General features: G+C 50.4%; 1 protein-coding gene across 1 annotated transcript in view; it reads left to right on the top strand.

The window, feature by feature from the left end:
• Positions 1 to 10122: 10122 nt before the first annotated feature.
• Positions 10123 to 17157, top strand: part of LOC145349327 (dynein heavy chain domain-containing protein 1-like) — a 47120-nt gene continuing 40085 nt past the window's right edge. The window contains exons 1-3 of the mRNA XM_080197828.1: positions 10123 to 10216; positions 13992 to 14162; positions 15024 to 15227. Coding sequence (XP_080053954.1) covers positions 10131 to 10216; positions 13992 to 14162; positions 15024 to 15227 — 461 coding nt within the window. The 5' untranslated portion in view covers positions 10123 to 10130. The remainder of the gene's footprint in view (positions 10217 to 13991; positions 14163 to 15023; positions 15228 to 17157) is intronic.

Raw genomic sequence — 17157 nt, 5'->3', positions numbered from 1 at the left:
CCACCAGGTACATGGTAAATACTCTTGCAACTCGGCCAACATTGTCTACCTGATACGTTGTAAGAAAGGATGGTACATTGGGGAGACCATGCAGACGCTACGACAACGGATGAATGAACATCGCTCGACAGTCACCAGGCAAGACTGTTCCCTTCCTGTTGGCGAACACTTCAGTGGTCACGGGCATTCAGCCTCTGACCTTCGGGTAAGCATTCTCCAAGGCGGCCTTCACGACACACGACAGCGCAGAGTCGCTGAACAGAGACTGATAGCCAAGTTCCGCACACATGAGGACGGTCTCAACAGGGATCTTGGGTTCATGTCGCACTATCTGTAACCCCCGTGACTTGCCTGGGTTTGCAAAACCTCACTTACTGTACTGTCTGGAGACAATACACATCTCTTTAAACTGTGATCAGTGCTCCTTCCACTCACATTATCAACCACTTCAGGTCTTGAACAGCAGGTTAGGTGTAAGGATTCGCATTCTAATCAGTAATCTCTAAACTGTCTGTGCTTTATATGCTCTGTCTGAGGCCAGAACTCTCCATTCACCTGACGAAGAGGGTGTCCCTCGAAAGCTTGTGAGTATATTATCAAATAAATAGGTTGGACTAAAACCTGGTGTTGTCAGACTTTTTACTGTGTTCACGCCAGTCCAACGCCGGCATACCCACATCCATCAAACACTCCCAGGACAGGTACAGCACGGGGTTAGATACAGAGTAAAGCTCCCTCTACACTGTCCGCCCATCAAACACTCCCAGGACAGGTACAGCACGGGGTTAGATACAGAGTAAAGCTCCCTCTACACTGTCCGCCCATCAAACACTCCCAGGACAGGTACAGCACGGGGTTACATACAGAGTAAAGCTCCCTCTATACTGTCCCCATCAAACACTCCCAGGACAGGTACAGCACGGGGTTAGATACAGAGTAAAGCTCCCTCTACACTGTCCCCCATCAAACACTCCCAGGACAGGTACAGCACGGGGTTACATACAGAGTAAAGCTCCCGCTATACTGTCCCCAACAAACACTCCCAGGACAGGTACAGCACGGGGTTAGATACAGAGTAAAGCTCCCTTTACACTGTCCCCCAGCAAATGCTCCCAGAACAGGCACAGCACGGGGTTAGATACAGAGTAAAACTCCCTCTACACTGTCCCCATCAAACACTCCCAGGACAGGTACAGCACGGGGTTAGATACAGATTAAAGCTACCTCTACACTGTTCCCCCATCAAACACTCCCAGGACAGGTACAGCACGGGGTTAGATACAGAGTAAAGCTCCCTCTATACTGTCCCCCCATCAAACACTCCCAGGACAGGTACAGCACGGGGTTAGATACAGAGTAAAGCTCCCTCTACACTATCCCCCCATCAAACACTCCCAGGACAGGTACAGCATGGGGTTAGATACAGAGTAAAGCTCCCTCTACACTGTCCCCCCATCAAACACTCCCAGGACAGGTACAGCATGGGGTTAGATACAGAGTAAAGCTCCCTCTACACTGTCCCCCATCAAACACTCCCAGGACAGGTACAGCATGGGGTTAGATACAGAGTAAAGCTCCCTCTACACTGTCCCCCATCAAACACTCCCAGGACAGGTACAGCACGGGGTTAGATACAGAGTAAAGCTCCTTCTACACTGTCCCCCCATCAAACACTCCCAGGACAGGTACAGCACGGGGTTAGATACAGAGTCAAGCTCCTTCTACACTGTCCCCCCATCAAACACTCCCAGGACAGGTACAGCACGGGGTTAGGTGACCTGACTGAAGTCTACAAGATTATGAGAGGCATGAACAGAGTGAATAGTCAGTAGCTTTTTCCCACAGTGGAAGAGTCAATTACCGGGGGCACAGGTTTACAGTCCGAGGGGCAAGGTTTAAAGGAGATGTATGAGGCAGATTTTTTACACAAAGAGGGGTGGGTGCCTGGAACTCAGTGCCGGGGGAGGTAGTGGAAGCTGATATGGTAGTGACTTTTAAGGGGCATCTGGATAAATCCATGAATAGGATGGGAATAGAGGGATATGGTCCCCGGAAGGGTAGGGGGTTTTAGTTCAATTGGGCAGCATGGTCGGTGCAGGCTTGGAGGGGCCGAAGGGCCTGTTCCTGTGCTGGAATTTTCTTTGTTCATTATTCAACATGGTTGGGAAGGGTTTAAACTAGACTGGCTGGGGTGGGGGAACATAAGAACATAAGAACATAAGAAATAGGAGCAGGAGTAGGCCATCTAGCCCTTCGAGCCTGCCCCGCCATTCAATAAGATCATGGCTGATCTGTCGCTGCTCAGTTCCACTTTCCCGCCCTCTCCCCATAACCCTTAATCCCCTCTCTTATCAAAAACCCATCAACCCGCTTCTTAAAAATATTTAGCGAGGCAGCCTCCACCACTTCAACGGGCAGAGAATTCCAGAGATTCACCACCCTTTGAGTGAAGAAGTTCCTCCTCAACTCCGTTCTAAACCGCCTCCCCTTTATCTTGAGGCTGTGCCCCCTAGTCCTACTGTCTTTTTTGAGCGGGAAGAGTCTCTCAGGGAAATAGAAAGAAGGACAATAATAAAGGAAAGAGCAGTAAATGGTTCGGCACAGACAAGAAGAGCCAAAAGGCCTGTTTCTGAGCTGTAATTTTCGATGGTTCGATGGTAGTAACATTACACTGTCGACAGTCTTGTTATCGGGGGAGACGAATAGCACCACAGTACAAAGAAAAGCTCGGGTGATTCAAAATGGAGAAAAGAGCAAGTTTAAAGGCTTTGTGGGGGAGAGGAGAAGGGGGACTGAGGAGGGGGATGGAGGTGTGGAGGTGGGGGGGAGGGGGGTTGAGGGTAGTGGGGGAGGAGAACAGGGGTGAGGGGGGTTGAGGGTAGTTGGGAGAGGGCGTTGAGGGTAGTGGTGGTGGAGGGATGGGGGAGGGGGTTGTGAGGAATGGGGGAGGGGTAGGGGAAGGGCAAGGGGTGGGGGAGGCATTGGGGATAGAACATAGAACATAGAACATTACAGCGCGGAACAGGCCCTTCGGCCCACAATGTTGCGCCGACCAGTCTTATTTTTAAAAAAAAACATTGACCCACTAATCTAAACCACTCCTTTTTCGTCCATAAACCTATCCACCAATCTCTTAAACGCCCCCAAACTAGGCGCATTTACAACTGCAGCAGGCAGGGCATTCCAGTCCCTCACCACCCTCTGGGTAAAGAACCTGCCCCTGACATCCGTCCTATAACTACCCCCCCTTAATTTAAAGCCATGCCCCCTCGTGCTAGATTTCTCCATCCGAGGAAACAGGCTATCACCATCCACCCTATCTAAACCTCTAATCATCTTATATGTTTCTATAAGATCCCCTCTTAGCCGCCTTCTTTCCAGTGAAAACAACCCCAAATCCCTCAGTCTCTCCTCATAGGATCTCCCCTCCATACCAGGCAACATCCTGGTAAACCTCCTCTGCACCCTCTCCAAAGCCTCCACGTCCTTCCTGTAATGTGGGGACCAAAACTGCACACAATACTCCAAGTGCGGCCGCACCAGAGTTGTGTACAGTTGCAACATGACGCTGCGACTCCTAAATTCAATCCCCCTACCAATAAACGCCAAGACACCGTATGCCTTCTTAACAACCTTATCTACTTGATTCCCAACTTTCAGGGATCTATGTACACATACACCTAGATCCCTCTGCTCCTCCACTCTATTCAAAGTCCTCCCGTTAGCCCTATACTCAACACATCTGTTATTCCTACCGAAATGGATTACCTCACACTTCTCCGCATTAAACTCCATCCGCCACCTCGCGGCCCAGCTCTGCAACCTGTCCAAGTCACCCTGCAAACTTCGACACCCTTCCTCACAATCTACCACACCTCCGACTTTGGTGTCATCAGCAAACTTACTAATCCACCCAACTATACCCTCATCCAGATCATTAATAAAGATTACGAACAGCAGTGGCCCCAAAACAGATCCCTGAGGCACACCACTCGTAACCGAACTCCATGATGAATAATTACCATCAACCACCACCCTCTGTCTCCTATCTGCTAACCAATTCCTGATCCAAGTACCTAAATTACCACCAATCCCATACATCTGCATTTTCTGCAGAAGCATACCATGGTGAACCTTATCAAACGCCTTACTAAAATCCATATATACCACATCTACTGCCTTACCCCTATCCACCTCTTTGGTCACCTTCTCAAAGAACTCAATAAGGTTAGTAAGGCACGACCTTCCCGCTACAAAACCATGCTGACTATCTCTAATCAATTCATTACTCTCCAAATAACTATAAATCCTATCCCTAATAATTCTTTCTAAAACCTTGCCCACTACAGAAGTAAGACTCACTGGTCTATAATTCCCAGGGAAGTCTCTGCTCCCCTTCTTAAACAATGGGACAACATTCGCTGTCCTCCAATCATCCGGTACTATACCAGAGACCAACGACGACCTGAAGATCAGAGCCAGTGGCTCTGCAATCACCTCTCTTGCCTCCCATAGAATCCTAGGGTAAATCCCGTCAGGACCAGGGGACTTATCTATTTTCAACCCTTCTAGAATATCCAACACATCCTCTGTATCAACTACAATACTTTCTATTTTACACCCCTTCACCCCAGTGACCTCCTCAGCTACATTCATATCGTCCTGTGTGAACACCGAAGAGAAATAATGGTTCAATGCCTCTCCAATCTCTTCCGGTTCCACACACAACTTCCCCCTACTGTCTGTAACTGGCCCTAATCTTGCCCTGACCAACCTTCTATTCTTGACATACCTATAGAACGCCTTAGGATTCTCCTTAATCCTATCAGCCAAAGTCATCTCATGCCCTCTTCTAGCCCTTCTTAACTCCCTCTTCAACTCCCTCCTAGCCAATCTAAAGCTTTCTACTGCACTACCCGAGCCCTCAAGCCTCATCCGAACATAAGCCTCCTTCTTCTTCCTAACCAACAAATCAACTTTTTTCGTGCACCACGGTTCCCTAGCCCTACCAATTCCTCCTTGCCTGACAGGGACATACCTATCACAGACCCACAGTAGCTGCTCCTTGAACAAACTCCACATTTCAGACGTTCCTAGTCCCTGTAATCTCCTAGTCCAACCAATGCTTCCTAATTCTCTCCTAATGGCCTCATAGTTACCCTTCCCCCAGCTAAAACTACTGACCCGAGGTTCATGCCTATCCCTTTCCATCACTAAGGTGAACGTAACCGAATTGTGGTCACTATCACCAAAATGGGTGGGATCGGGAACAGAATGGGAAGGGGTTGGGGATGGGGAGAAGTTGGGGATGGGGAGGGATTAGGAATGAGGGAGTTGGAGATGGGGATGGGGGGTGAGGGGTTGGGGGTGGGGATGGGGGTTTGGGGGTTGAGGGGTGAGGGGGAGAGGGTTGAGGGGGATGGGGTGGGGGGGTGAGGGGAGGGGTTGGGGTGGGGGGCTGGAGGTGAGGGTGAGGGGAAGTGATGGGGTTGGGGAGGGGATGGGGTTGGGGGGTGGGGATTAGGATTTGGGGGTGGGGGGGTGAGGGTGGGGATTGGGGTGAGGGGTTGGGGGTAGGGGGGAGGAGGGGTGGGGTTGAGGGGGGCTGGGGGTGGGAGCGGGGGATGGGGTGGGGGATAGGGGTGGGGTTGGGGGCGGGGATTGGAGATGGGGTTTGGGGGAGGAGGGGGGTTTGGGGGGAAGGGGTTTGAGGGGAGGAGGGGGGTGGGGGGTGAGGAGGGGGGTTGGGGGGTGAGACGAGGGTGGGGGTGGGGATTGGGGTGAGAGGTTGGGGGTGGGGATTGTGGTTTGGGGGTGAGGGATGGGACTGAGAGGTTGGGGGATGGGGATGAGGGGTGTGGATTGGGGTGAGGGGGTGAGGGGCTGAGGGGGTGAGGGGGATGAGGGGCTGGAGGGGTGAGGGGGGTGAGGGGCTGGGGGGGTGAGGGGGGTGGGAGCTGGGGGGGGGTGGGGGGCTGGGGGGGGTGGGGGGCTGGGGGGGGTGAGGGGGGTGGGGGCTGGGGGGGTGAGGGGGGGGTGAGGGGGGTGGGGGCTGGGGGGGTGACGGGGGTGGGGAGATCACCATGAGTTGCGGCCCCACCCTCCCAGTGAGTGGGAGGCGCGCACACTGAACCCTCTCCAGGAGCGCGCACGGTCTCTCCGCGGGAACATCATCGCAACGGGGGCGCGCGCGCTGTCCTCCGGAAGCTCGCAGTCCGGCTTCCGGGAGCGCGCACGCCCCCCGGTTTGGGAGCGCGCACGCCGTCTTGACGACCAGCGTCGCCCTGGTAACGGCGCTAACAGAGCGGGAGGCCCGGCAGGTAAATCACCCGGAGGGTCCTGAGCCCCATCGCGCACAGCAAGATCCCACACCCAACACACACCTCCCGACAGTGCGGCACTCCCTCAGCACTGACCCTCTGACAGTGAGACACTCCCTCAGCACTGACCCTCTGACAGTGAGGCACTCCCTCAGCACTGACCCTCTGACAGTGCGGCACTCCCTCAGCACTGACCCTCTGACAGTGCGGCACTCCCTCAGCACTGACCCTCTGACAGTGAGGCACTCCCTCAGCACTGACCCTCTGACAGTGCGGCACTCCCTCAGCACTGACCCTCTGACAGTGAGGCACTCCCTCAGCACTGACCCTCTGACAGTGCGACACTCCCTCAGCACTGACCCTCTGACAGTGAGGCACTCCCTCAGCACTGACCCTCTGACAGTGCGGCACTCCCTCAGCACTGACCCTCTGACAGTGCGACACTCCCTCAGCACTGACCCTCTGACAGTGCGGCACTCCCTCAGCACTGACCCTCTGACAGTGCGGCACTCCCTCAGCACTGACCCTCTGACAGTGCGGCGTTCCCTCAGCACTGACCCTCTGACAGTGCGACACTCCCTCAGCACTGACCCTCTGACAGTGCGGCACTCCCTCAGCACTGACCCTCTGACAGTGCGGCACTCCCTCAGCACTGACCCTCTGACAGTGCGACACTCCCTCAGCACTGACCCTCTGACAGTGCGGCACTCCCTCAGCACTGACCCTCTGACAGTGCGGCACTCCCTCAGTACTGACCCTCTGACAGTGCGGCACTCCCTCAGCACTGACCCTCTGACAGTGAGGCACTCCCTCAGCACTGACCCTCTGACAGTGCGGCACTCCCTCAGCACTGACCCTCTGACAGTGCGGCACTCCCTCGGCACTGACCCTCTGACAGTGCGGCACTCCCTCAGTACTGACCCTCTGACAGTGCGGCGCTCCCTCAGCACTGACCCTCTGACAGTGCGGCACTCCCTCAGCACTGACCCTCTGACAGTGCGGCACTCCCTCAGTACTGACCCTCTGACAGTGCGGCACTCCCTCAGCACTGACCCTCTGACAGTGCGGCACTCCCTCAGCACTGACCCTCTGACAGTGCGGCACTCCCTCAGTACTGACCCTCTGACAGTGCGGCGCTCCCTCAGCACTGACCCTCTGACAGTGCGGCACTCCCTCAGTACTGACCCTCTGACAGTGCGGCACTCCCTCAGTACTGACCCTCTGACAGTGCGGTGCTCCCTCAGCACTGACTGTCTGACTGATTGCTGCTCCCACTCTCACTGCGGTGTCCTACCATTGTGCTTGGTGTGGTTTTTGAATTCATGATGTTTGATTTTCAGGTCTGTCTTCCCCCCAACTATTCTTTTCCTGTTTTAGTGTCCTCAAGAACTGGCCCCCACTGAAGTGAGATTTGTCATTTATTTGTGGGAGGAGCGTCATTATTGACAGCGAAGGATTGTCAGAACTCTCGGAAGTGGAGCATTGTTTTTCTGAGGTGCATTTCCAGCCTACCAGTTTCATGATCTGACAACCCTGGTCAGATTAGCAAATAGAATGAGCAAATGTTGTCATTCCTCGTGTTATTTCCACTTGTGTGTTCTTTTTGGACTCTGTGTTGAATGTTGTGTGTTTCTATTTCGTTGAGTGCTGTATTACTGCTCGGCTACGTTCAGCAATGTTGGTATTACTCTCTCACTTACAGATACTGAATCTCGCATTGGTTCAATTGAACTGAAGATAATTATGGCTTCTGCAGAGGATGTTCCCTCACCAGCCCAAGATAAACTCCCTTCAATCTCAGTCACAGAGCAGTCTGACCTTTATCCTGCTGGTACAGTAACTCATTCTCCAATCAATCAGGGCATGACAGACATCACACATCGGTGGCACAGTGTTTAGCACTGTTATCTCACAGCCCCAGGGACCCGGGTTCTCCCCAAGTCTGCGTGGGTGGGATGTGTGGGGTTAGATTGATTGGCTATGCTAAATTGACCCTGGTATCAAGGGGACTAGCAGGGTAAATACATGGGATTATGGGGATAGGGTCTGGATGGGATTCTGGTCGGTGCAGACGTGATGGGCTGAAGGGCCTCCTTCTGCTCTGTATGGATTCTATGATTCAGTGATCTAAACTTGGATAGCATTGAGGTGTTGTTCATCATTCAACCCATTGTGCCTGAGTTCACCAACCAGTATTCAGCACCCACACACAATGTCTCTGCAGATCATTCAGTATCTAACTGGACTCAGTATCCTGGATAAATTTAGCCTCACTAAGATTCCACAGTCCCTGTCCAAGGTATTCTCGGTAAATTCTGCACAGAAAAGGCACAGGGAATTTGACCAGGCTGCCAACACAGCAAATCCTTTTGGGTTTGATCGGGATAGATTATAATTGTCCAAAACATGGCTTACCTGACAAGTAATTCCCAAACCGGGAAGGTAGCCAGTCCCACCCTCGATTTCAGTGGGAGATTAGGACATGAGGAGAATCCGTGCATCTGCTCAGTCTGTGCTGTGAACCATCTGGGTGAAGGCTGGATCTCAAAAATCAATTCCCTGGAAAGTGGGGAGTGGAATAATTCAGCGCTGAATAAACAGATCAAGCAGCTTCTCAGAAACACAATCCCTTCCATTGTCATTTCTGGTGCCAGGTGCTTTCTGCTGCTCTGTCCAGTTTCATTCCTTTGTGTTTTCTTAGGGGCAGCTGAATACAACTGAGTGGCTCACTCGGTCATTTCAGAATCAACCATGTAGGCCAGACTGGGTAAGGACAGCAGATTTCCCCAAGGACTTTAGTGAACCAGATGGGTTCACTAATCTTCATTAAACTTTTAATTCCAGATTCCTATTGAATTGAAATGGTGGGATTTGAGCCTGGTCCCCAGAGCATGACCCTGTGTCTCTGGATGACTAGCCCAGCGATGATATCACAATGTCGTCATCTACCCTGGAACCAGACACTTCCTGGAATCATCACTGAACAAATAATATTTAGATTAATTGATGACACAAACTGTGGGGATGATAGCATACTGATTCTGCAAGGCAGTGCCAGGCGATGGTGGGGGGTGGGGGGTGGGCTGTGTGATAGATGGACAGAGCTTTAAAGGCTGGAGGGTACACTGAGCTGATATTTTGGGTGAGATGGTTTTGGATTGAGGAGTGAAGTTATTCTGTCTTTCAGCAAATGCTTCCGCAGACAGATATGACCTCTGTGACCGAGCTTCAACCTGGGCCCTCAGCATCCGACAGCGTCTCAGCAGCAGAATCCGGGAGAACAGGAAGCCTGATGGTGCAGACATTGATCTCCTACTGACTGAACTAATAAATATCTTCATCACTGTCATAAAAACAAACAGGAGGCGTTGGTGGCGTTACCTGTATGAGGTTTTGCGCCTGACTGCACAGTACCGCAATTACCTGCGCGGCAAGCCACAGCTTCTACGTCACCTTGAGAGCATCTATCATCACTACCAGATTAACCGGGCCAAGCTTGCTGACATTGACATCTTGGGAGCAATGGCCAAAGCTTTCCCAAGGGACCCCTCCCCTTTGTTTGAGAAGAACAGGAAGCCTGGCAGAACTGGTACTGATGACCGGCCACGACTGCCCCCTCTCCCAGAGGAGCCCCTGCCCAACAGCGTGATGCCTCAGTTTGCCAGACGGCATGCTTCCTTCCCCCTGGAACAAGACCTGGATTCCTGTGACCAGAAGCTGCTGTCAGTCGCTGATCTCCATCACTCGGTTGCCATTATCGGGGCTACCACGGCACAGCTAGAAGCTGCCTGGCAGACCAAGCTGGGCCTGATGTCCAAGGCCTTCCGAGTCAATTTAGCTGGAGATTATAAACCCAAGCCCACTCAAACCCGTGCAGGCTACAAGCAGACAGAAAGGTAATTGTCCTGTATAACTTCTCCATTCCTTATCTTCCCATCTGCTTTCGATAAGCTCATTTGCTGCTGAAACCCCCATCCATTCCCTAGTTAATTCTAGACTACTGTATTCCATAACGTTCCTGACTGGATTCCCTCATCCTACAATTGGTGAGGCCACACCTGTGGTGTCCTTATCTGAGGAAGGATGTCCTTGTTACGGACAGGTTAGCATAGTGGGCAAAAAACTGTCAGATGGAATACAGTGTGGAAAAGTGTGAGGTTATGCAGTTTGGAAGGAGGAATGGATTCAGACTATTTTCTAAATGGGGAAATGTTTAGGAAATCAGAAACACAAAGGGACTTGGGAGTCGTTGTTCAAGATTCTCTGAAGGCTAATGTACAGGTTCAGTTGGCAGTTAGGAAGGCAAATGCAATGTTAGCATCCCTGTCGAGATAGCTAGAATACAAGAGCAGGGATGGACCTCTGAGGCTGTATAAGGTTCTGGTCAGACCCATTTGGAGGATTGTGAGCAGTTTTGGGGCCCCGTACCTAAGGAAGGATGTGCTGGCCTTGGAAAGGGTCCAGAGGAAGTTCACAAGAATGATCCCTGGAATGAAGAGCTTGTCTTATGAGGAATGGTTGAGGACTTTGGGTGTCCACTCGTTGGAGTTTAGAATGATGAGGGGGGATCTTATTGAAACTTACTGGATACTGCGAGGCCCTGGATAGAGTGGACGTGGAGAGGATGTTTCTACAAGCAGGAAAAAATAGAACCAGAGAGGGCACAACCTCAGGCTAAAGGAACGATCCTTTAAAACAGAGATGAGGAGGAATTTCTTCAGCCAGAGAGTGGGGAATCTGTGTAACTGTTTGCCACAGAAGGCTGTGGAGGGCAGGTATTGAGTGTCTTTAAGACAGAGATAAATAGGTTCTTGATTAATAAGGGGTTCAGGGGTTATGGGGAAAAGGCAGGAGAATGGGGTTGAGAAAATATCAGCCATGATTGGATGGCGGAGCAGACTCGATGGGCCGAGTGGCCTAATTCTGCTCCTGTGTCAGTTCTTGTCTTACGGTCTTTTGTTTACCAGGCTGATTCCTGGATATCAGGTCTGTCACATGAGGAGAGACTAAGTCGGTTAGGACTATATTAAGAGTTTAGAAGAGTGAGAGGGGATCTCATAGAAACTTATAAAATTCTAACAGGGTTAGACAGGGTAGATTCAGAAAGAATGTTCCCGATGGTGGGCTAGTCCAGAACTAGGGGTCAGAGTTTGAGGATAAGGGGTAAACCTTTTAGGACTGAGATGGGGGGAAATGTCTTCATCCAGAGGGTGGTGAGTGTGTGGAATTCACTCCCACAGAAAGTAGTTGAGGCCGAAACGTTGTGTGATTTCAGGAAGAAATTAAATATAGCTCTTGGGGCTAAAGAGATCAAGGGAAAAGGTGGGAAGTGGGATCAGGATATTGAATTTGATGATCAGCCATGGTCAAAATGAATGGCAGAGCAGGCTCAAAGGGCCCAATGGCCTCTTCCTGCTTCTAGTTTCTATCTATTGCCTCTTGTAAACTTGATGTCATCAGAAATTCTGCTGCTTCTGTGGAAACTTGCTACAAGTCTAATTCATCCATTGACAATGAGCTCATTAATCTACAGAACCTCCCAGCTGAACACATCTCAATGACCAAGTACTCCCAACAGGGAATGTGTCATTTTAACATGAGCGTGCTTGTGTTTACGGAGAGCGTGCCTATGTTTATGGGGAGAGTGTCTGTTTACAGTGAGCATGTCTGCGCTTATGGGGAGCGTGCCTGTGTTTACGGGGAATGTGTCTGCGCTTATGGGGAGCGTGCCTGTGTTTACGGGGAACGTGTCTGCGCTTATGGGGAGCGTGCCTGTGTTTACAGGGAATGTGTCTGTGCTCACGGGGAGCGTGCCTGTGTTTACGGGGAGTGTGTCTATGTTTGCGGGGAGCACGTCTGCATTTACAGGGAGCATGCGTGTTGATAGGGACCGTATCTGCATTTACGGGGAGCGTGTCTGTGTTTACAGAGAGCGTGCTAGTGTTTTCGGAGAGCTTGCCTGCATTTGTGGGGAGTGAGTCTGTGTTTACAGGGAGTGTGTCTGCGCTCACAGGGAGTGTGCCTGTGTTTACGGGGAACGTGTCTGCGCTCGTGGGGAGCATGTCTGCATTTACGGGGAGCGTGTCTGCGTTTACAGGGAGCATATCTGCGTTTATAGGGAGTGTGTCTGTCTTTACAGGGAGCATATCTGCATTTACAGGGAGCATATCTGCGTTTACAGAACATAAGAACGTAAGAAATAGGAGCAGGAGTAGGCCATCTAGCCCTTCGAGCCTGCCCCGCCATTCAATAAGATCATGGCTGATCTGAAGTGGATCAGTTCCACTTTCCCGCTTTCTCCCCATAACCCTTAATTCCCCTGTCTATCAGAAACCTATCTACCCATGACATAAATATATTCAGCAAGCTAGCCTCCACCACTTCATTGGGCAGAGAATTCCAGAGACTCACCACCCTTTGACTGAAGAAGTTCCTCCTCAACTCTGTTCTAAAGTGCACCCCCCCCCACACTTATTTTGAGGCTGTTTCCTGTAGTTCTGCTATCCTTTCTATGCGAGAAGAATCTCTCTACTTCTACCCTATCCATCCCTTTCATTATCTTATATGTCTCTATAAGATCCCCCCTCAGCCTTCTAAACTCCAACGAGTACAGACCCAGTTTATTCAGTCTCTCTTCATAGTCCAACCCCCTCATCTCCGGTATCAGCCTAGTGAACCTCCTCTGCACTCCCTCCAAGGCCAATATATCCTTGCGCAAGTGCAGCGACCAAAACTGCACACAGTACTCCAGTTGTGGCCTCACCAGTGCCCTGTACAGGGAGTATGTCTGCATTTATGGGGAGTGTGTCTGTGTTTACGGGGAGCATGTCTGTGTTTACGTGGAACATATCTGTGTTTATGGGAAGTGTGTATGTGTTTATAGGGAGGTGTCTGCATTTACGGGGAGTGTGTCTGTGTTTATGGGGAGGTGTCTGCGTTTATGGGAAGCGTGTCTGTGTTTACTGGGAGTATGTCTGTGTTTACAGGGAGGTGTCTGTGTTTACCGGGAGTGTGTCTGTGTTTACGGGGAGGTGTCTGTGTTTACAGGGTGGTGTCTGTGTTTACTGGGAGTGTGTCTGTGTTTACGGGGAGGTGTCTGTGTTTGCAGGGTGGTGTCTGTGTTTACTGGGAGTATGTCTGTGTTTACGGGGAGGTGTCTGTGTTTGCAGGGAGGTGTCTGTGTTTGCGGGGAGGTGTCTGTGTTTGCGGGGAGGTGACTGTGTTTGCGGGGAGGTGTCTGTGTTTACGAGGAGGTGTCTGTGTTTACGGGGAGGTGTCTGTGTTTACGAGGAGGTGTCTGTGTTTACTGGGAGTATGTCTGTGTTTACGGGGAGGTGTCTGTGTTTACGAGGAGGTGTCTGTGTTTACGAGGAGGTGTCTGTGTTTACGGGGAGGTGTCTGTGTTTACGAGGAGGTGTCTGTGTTTACGAGGAGGTGTCTGTGTTTACTGGGAGTATGTCTGTGTTTACGAGGAGGTGTCTGTGTTTACTGGGAGTATGTCTGTGTTTACGGGGAGGTGTCTGTGTTTGCGGGGAGGTGTCTGTGTTTGCGGGGAGGTGTCTGTGTTTGCGGGGAGGTGTCTGTGTTTGCGGGGAGGTGTCTGTGTTTGCGGGGAGGTGTCTGAGTTTACTGGGAGTATGTCTGTGTTTACGGCAGTGTGTGGTTTTGCAGGGAGTCACCGAGTTCAGTGCTGATGATGGATTTGTCGAGACCAACAAGCGTTGACAGCTCTGTGTCTAAGCCTCTGACTGGAGAAGATGCCTTGGGAATTCTGGCAAAGTGCAGCCACCTGGGCAAAACAAAATTCTACTATCTGAACATCAGAACCAACCAAATGTACAGGTAATTACAGAGAGGGAGTAAGGACAAATAAAACAGATTAGCCAACAGCAGATTCTCAATTCAACATCGTTTGGAATCTCTAACCATTAATTTGTGTTTTTACAGTAAACAGGATATGGGGAGTATTTGGTTCATCATATCTCATAGCAGCCCTTTCAAATTTTTGTCCAGATAATCTGACACCTCTGCACTCCCCCTGACTCCCATGCCCAAAAAGAAGTCTCACAACACCAGATTAAAGTCCAGCAGGTTTGTTTGGTAGCAAACGCCACTAGCTTTCGGAGCGCTGCTCCTTTGTCAGGTGAGTGGGGAGTTCCAAATGCCAGGCACAACTCCTGGTGAGTTACCCTGCCTGCTGTGGTATGAAGTGCACAGCTTCATCCCAAACTCAGCAATCCCAGAGCCAGCTGGAGCTGCAGGTTGGCCTGGGTCCTCAGCTGGGCAATGGGAATCTTGTGTTACATTGGTGCCAAAGTATAGAAGAGTAGGAAGAAGAGTAGCGTTGACACAGATCAGCCATGATCTTACTGAATGGGGTAGCAGGCACAAGGGGCAGAACGGCCAACTCTTGCTCCTAATTCATCTGTTTTTATGTTTCTAAACTAACGAGGGATGCCACAGCCAGAAGGCAGAGCATGCCAGGGTCTGAGAGTGGATCCAGCTCAGCTGATCTGGTGCACAGAGTGGCATGCACTGTCTGGGCTCTCACATGTCCTGTCAGTGCAGTGAGAGTCCTCAGGGTAACTCGATGGGGAGGCACTGGAATCAATTGCCGCTGTATCTGGGACGGCGGTCAGTTAATTTGCCCCAGATCTTGTAACCTTTCTCACCCTCACTCTCTCTCTATTGCATTGGACCCAGGCCATACGATCTCATTGTGGTTCCCAAGCACAAGCTGGATCCCGAACACTATGTATTCTCCACATTTGGTGTCTTGGCCATCTCCCCCGGCCTGGGATCAGAGGTGATGTCCCTCGGAGATTGGCAGCGAGAGGCAATGCTATGGCGAGCACTGACAAGCATTCCTTTTTTCAAAAACTACCTCCTGCGGAAAACCTTCCACCTGTGAGTCCTCAGTCTCATCAGCTACCAAATATTATAGGAAATGGTTCTATTAACAATCATCTTCCATGTAGCTAACCCCGTGCTGTCCCTGTCCTGGGAGTGTTTGATGGGGACAGTGTAGAGGGAGCTTTACTCTGTATCTAACCCCGTGCTGTCCCTGTCCTGGGAGTGTTTGATGGGGGGACAGTGTAGAGGGAGCTTTACTCTGTATCTAACCCCGTGCTGTCCCTGTCCTGGGAGTGTTTGATGGGGGGACAGTGTAGAGGGAGCTTTACTCTGTATCTAACCCCGTGCTGTACCTGTCCTGGGAGTGTTTGATGGGGGACAGTGTAGAGGGAGCTTTACTCTGTATCTAACCCCGTGCTGTACCTGTCCTGGGAGTGTTTGATGGGGGACAGTGTAGAGGGAGCTTTACTCTGTATCTAACCCCGTGCTGTACCTGTCCTGGGAGTGTTTGATGGGGACAGTGTAGAGGGAGCTTTACTCTGTATCTAACCCCGTGCTGTACCTGTCCTGGGAGTGTTTGATGGGGGACAGTGTAGAGGGAGCTTTACTCTGTATCTAACTGTAATAATTCACCTGAACACACGTTTCCTGTCACCAAAACGCTTTATCATGCCCCAAAGGAAACCACTGCTGCGGCTCAGTCAGGTAGTCTTCACATCGAGACGTATAACACCAGTTCAGGTTGGGAAATAGGGTATAACCCTTGCTGGCTGCTTCCCATTGGGTGACGCTTCACTCATTCAGTATGTTAGGAGCAGATCAGAAACTCCAAGGTATTTATGAAGTTAGCACAGACCCTAAGTTTTACATTTGATTTTGGTTTGGGGCGAGCATAAGGTGTTTCACTCCAGGTATGATTCCAGTGACCCACTGAAAACTTTTATCAAACAAAGTTTATGTGAGAACTCAGTGAGAATATAACAAAGAGCATAACTTTTACCAGTTAAAATACTTAAACATGACAAAGTACATCAAAGATAGTAAGCTGTTTGAATTACTATTAGAGGAAGTATGAGGAGGTGAAGAAATCCATCTTTGATACAAATGAACTCGTGCCAGAAGCTGCAGACAACACTTTAGAAATCTAAGGAAAGAACTGGATCAGATGCACATAGAACTTCTGGGGTTTCTAAGGGCGGCACAGTAGCACAGTGGTTAGCATTGCTGCTTCATAGCACCAGGGACCCGGGTTCAATTCCCAGCTTGGGTTACTGTCTGTGTGCTGTTTGCACTTTCTCCCCGTGTCTACGTGGGTTTCCTCCGGGTGCTCCAGTTTCCTCCCACAGTCTGAAAAACATGCTGGTTAGGTGTATTGACCCGAATAGGTGCCGGACTGTGGTGACTAGGGGAATTTCACAATAACTTCACTGCAGTGTTAATGTCAGCCTTACTTATGATTAATAAATAAACGTTTACTTTAAGAATTTGGAAGGATCAAACAGAGTAATTTTGATAGGTGGATAAGGTCTTTGAAAATTGACCAGACGAATGAAGCTTTTAGAGAAATTATTATTTTGGAGAGTTTAAAAATTCACTTCTTGATGTATTGAGAACTCATGTGGAAGAGCAGAGGGTTAAAACTGGGAGGTTAGCAGCAGAAATGGCGGATGATTATGAATTAGTTCCTAAATTAAAGTTTGGTTTCCAACATCAGTTCCAGCCTGAGGGATAGAAACTGGGGCATCCTCAGGTGGTAAAGGTGAAGGAGATCTTGTGGGAGATAAAGACAGTGTACCTCAGGTTAAAAGGAAATCCAGGACAGTGGAAGAAAAATGAAAAACCTCAGATGTTTTCACTATAATAAATTAGGCCGTGTAAAGTCGCAGTTTTGTCATTTAAGAAAAGCACTGGGAAGACTGACATGGCAAAACGGGATAAACCAGTGGGGTTTGTTAATGTGGTAAAGAAAAGTTCAATCAAAGTG

The sequence above is a fragment of the Carcharhinus amblyrhynchos genome, chromosome 10 (genome assembly GCF_965287045.1).
Source record: "Carcharhinus amblyrhynchos chromosome 10, sCarAmb.v2.hapA, whole genome shotgun sequence".
NCBI classification, from domain to species: Eukaryota; Metazoa; Chordata; class Chondrichthyes; order Carcharhiniformes; family Carcharhinidae; genus Carcharhinus; species Carcharhinus amblyrhynchos.
The sequence above is the reverse complement of the archived record's forward strand: the minus strand, read 5'-3'. Positions and strand labels throughout refer to the sequence as shown.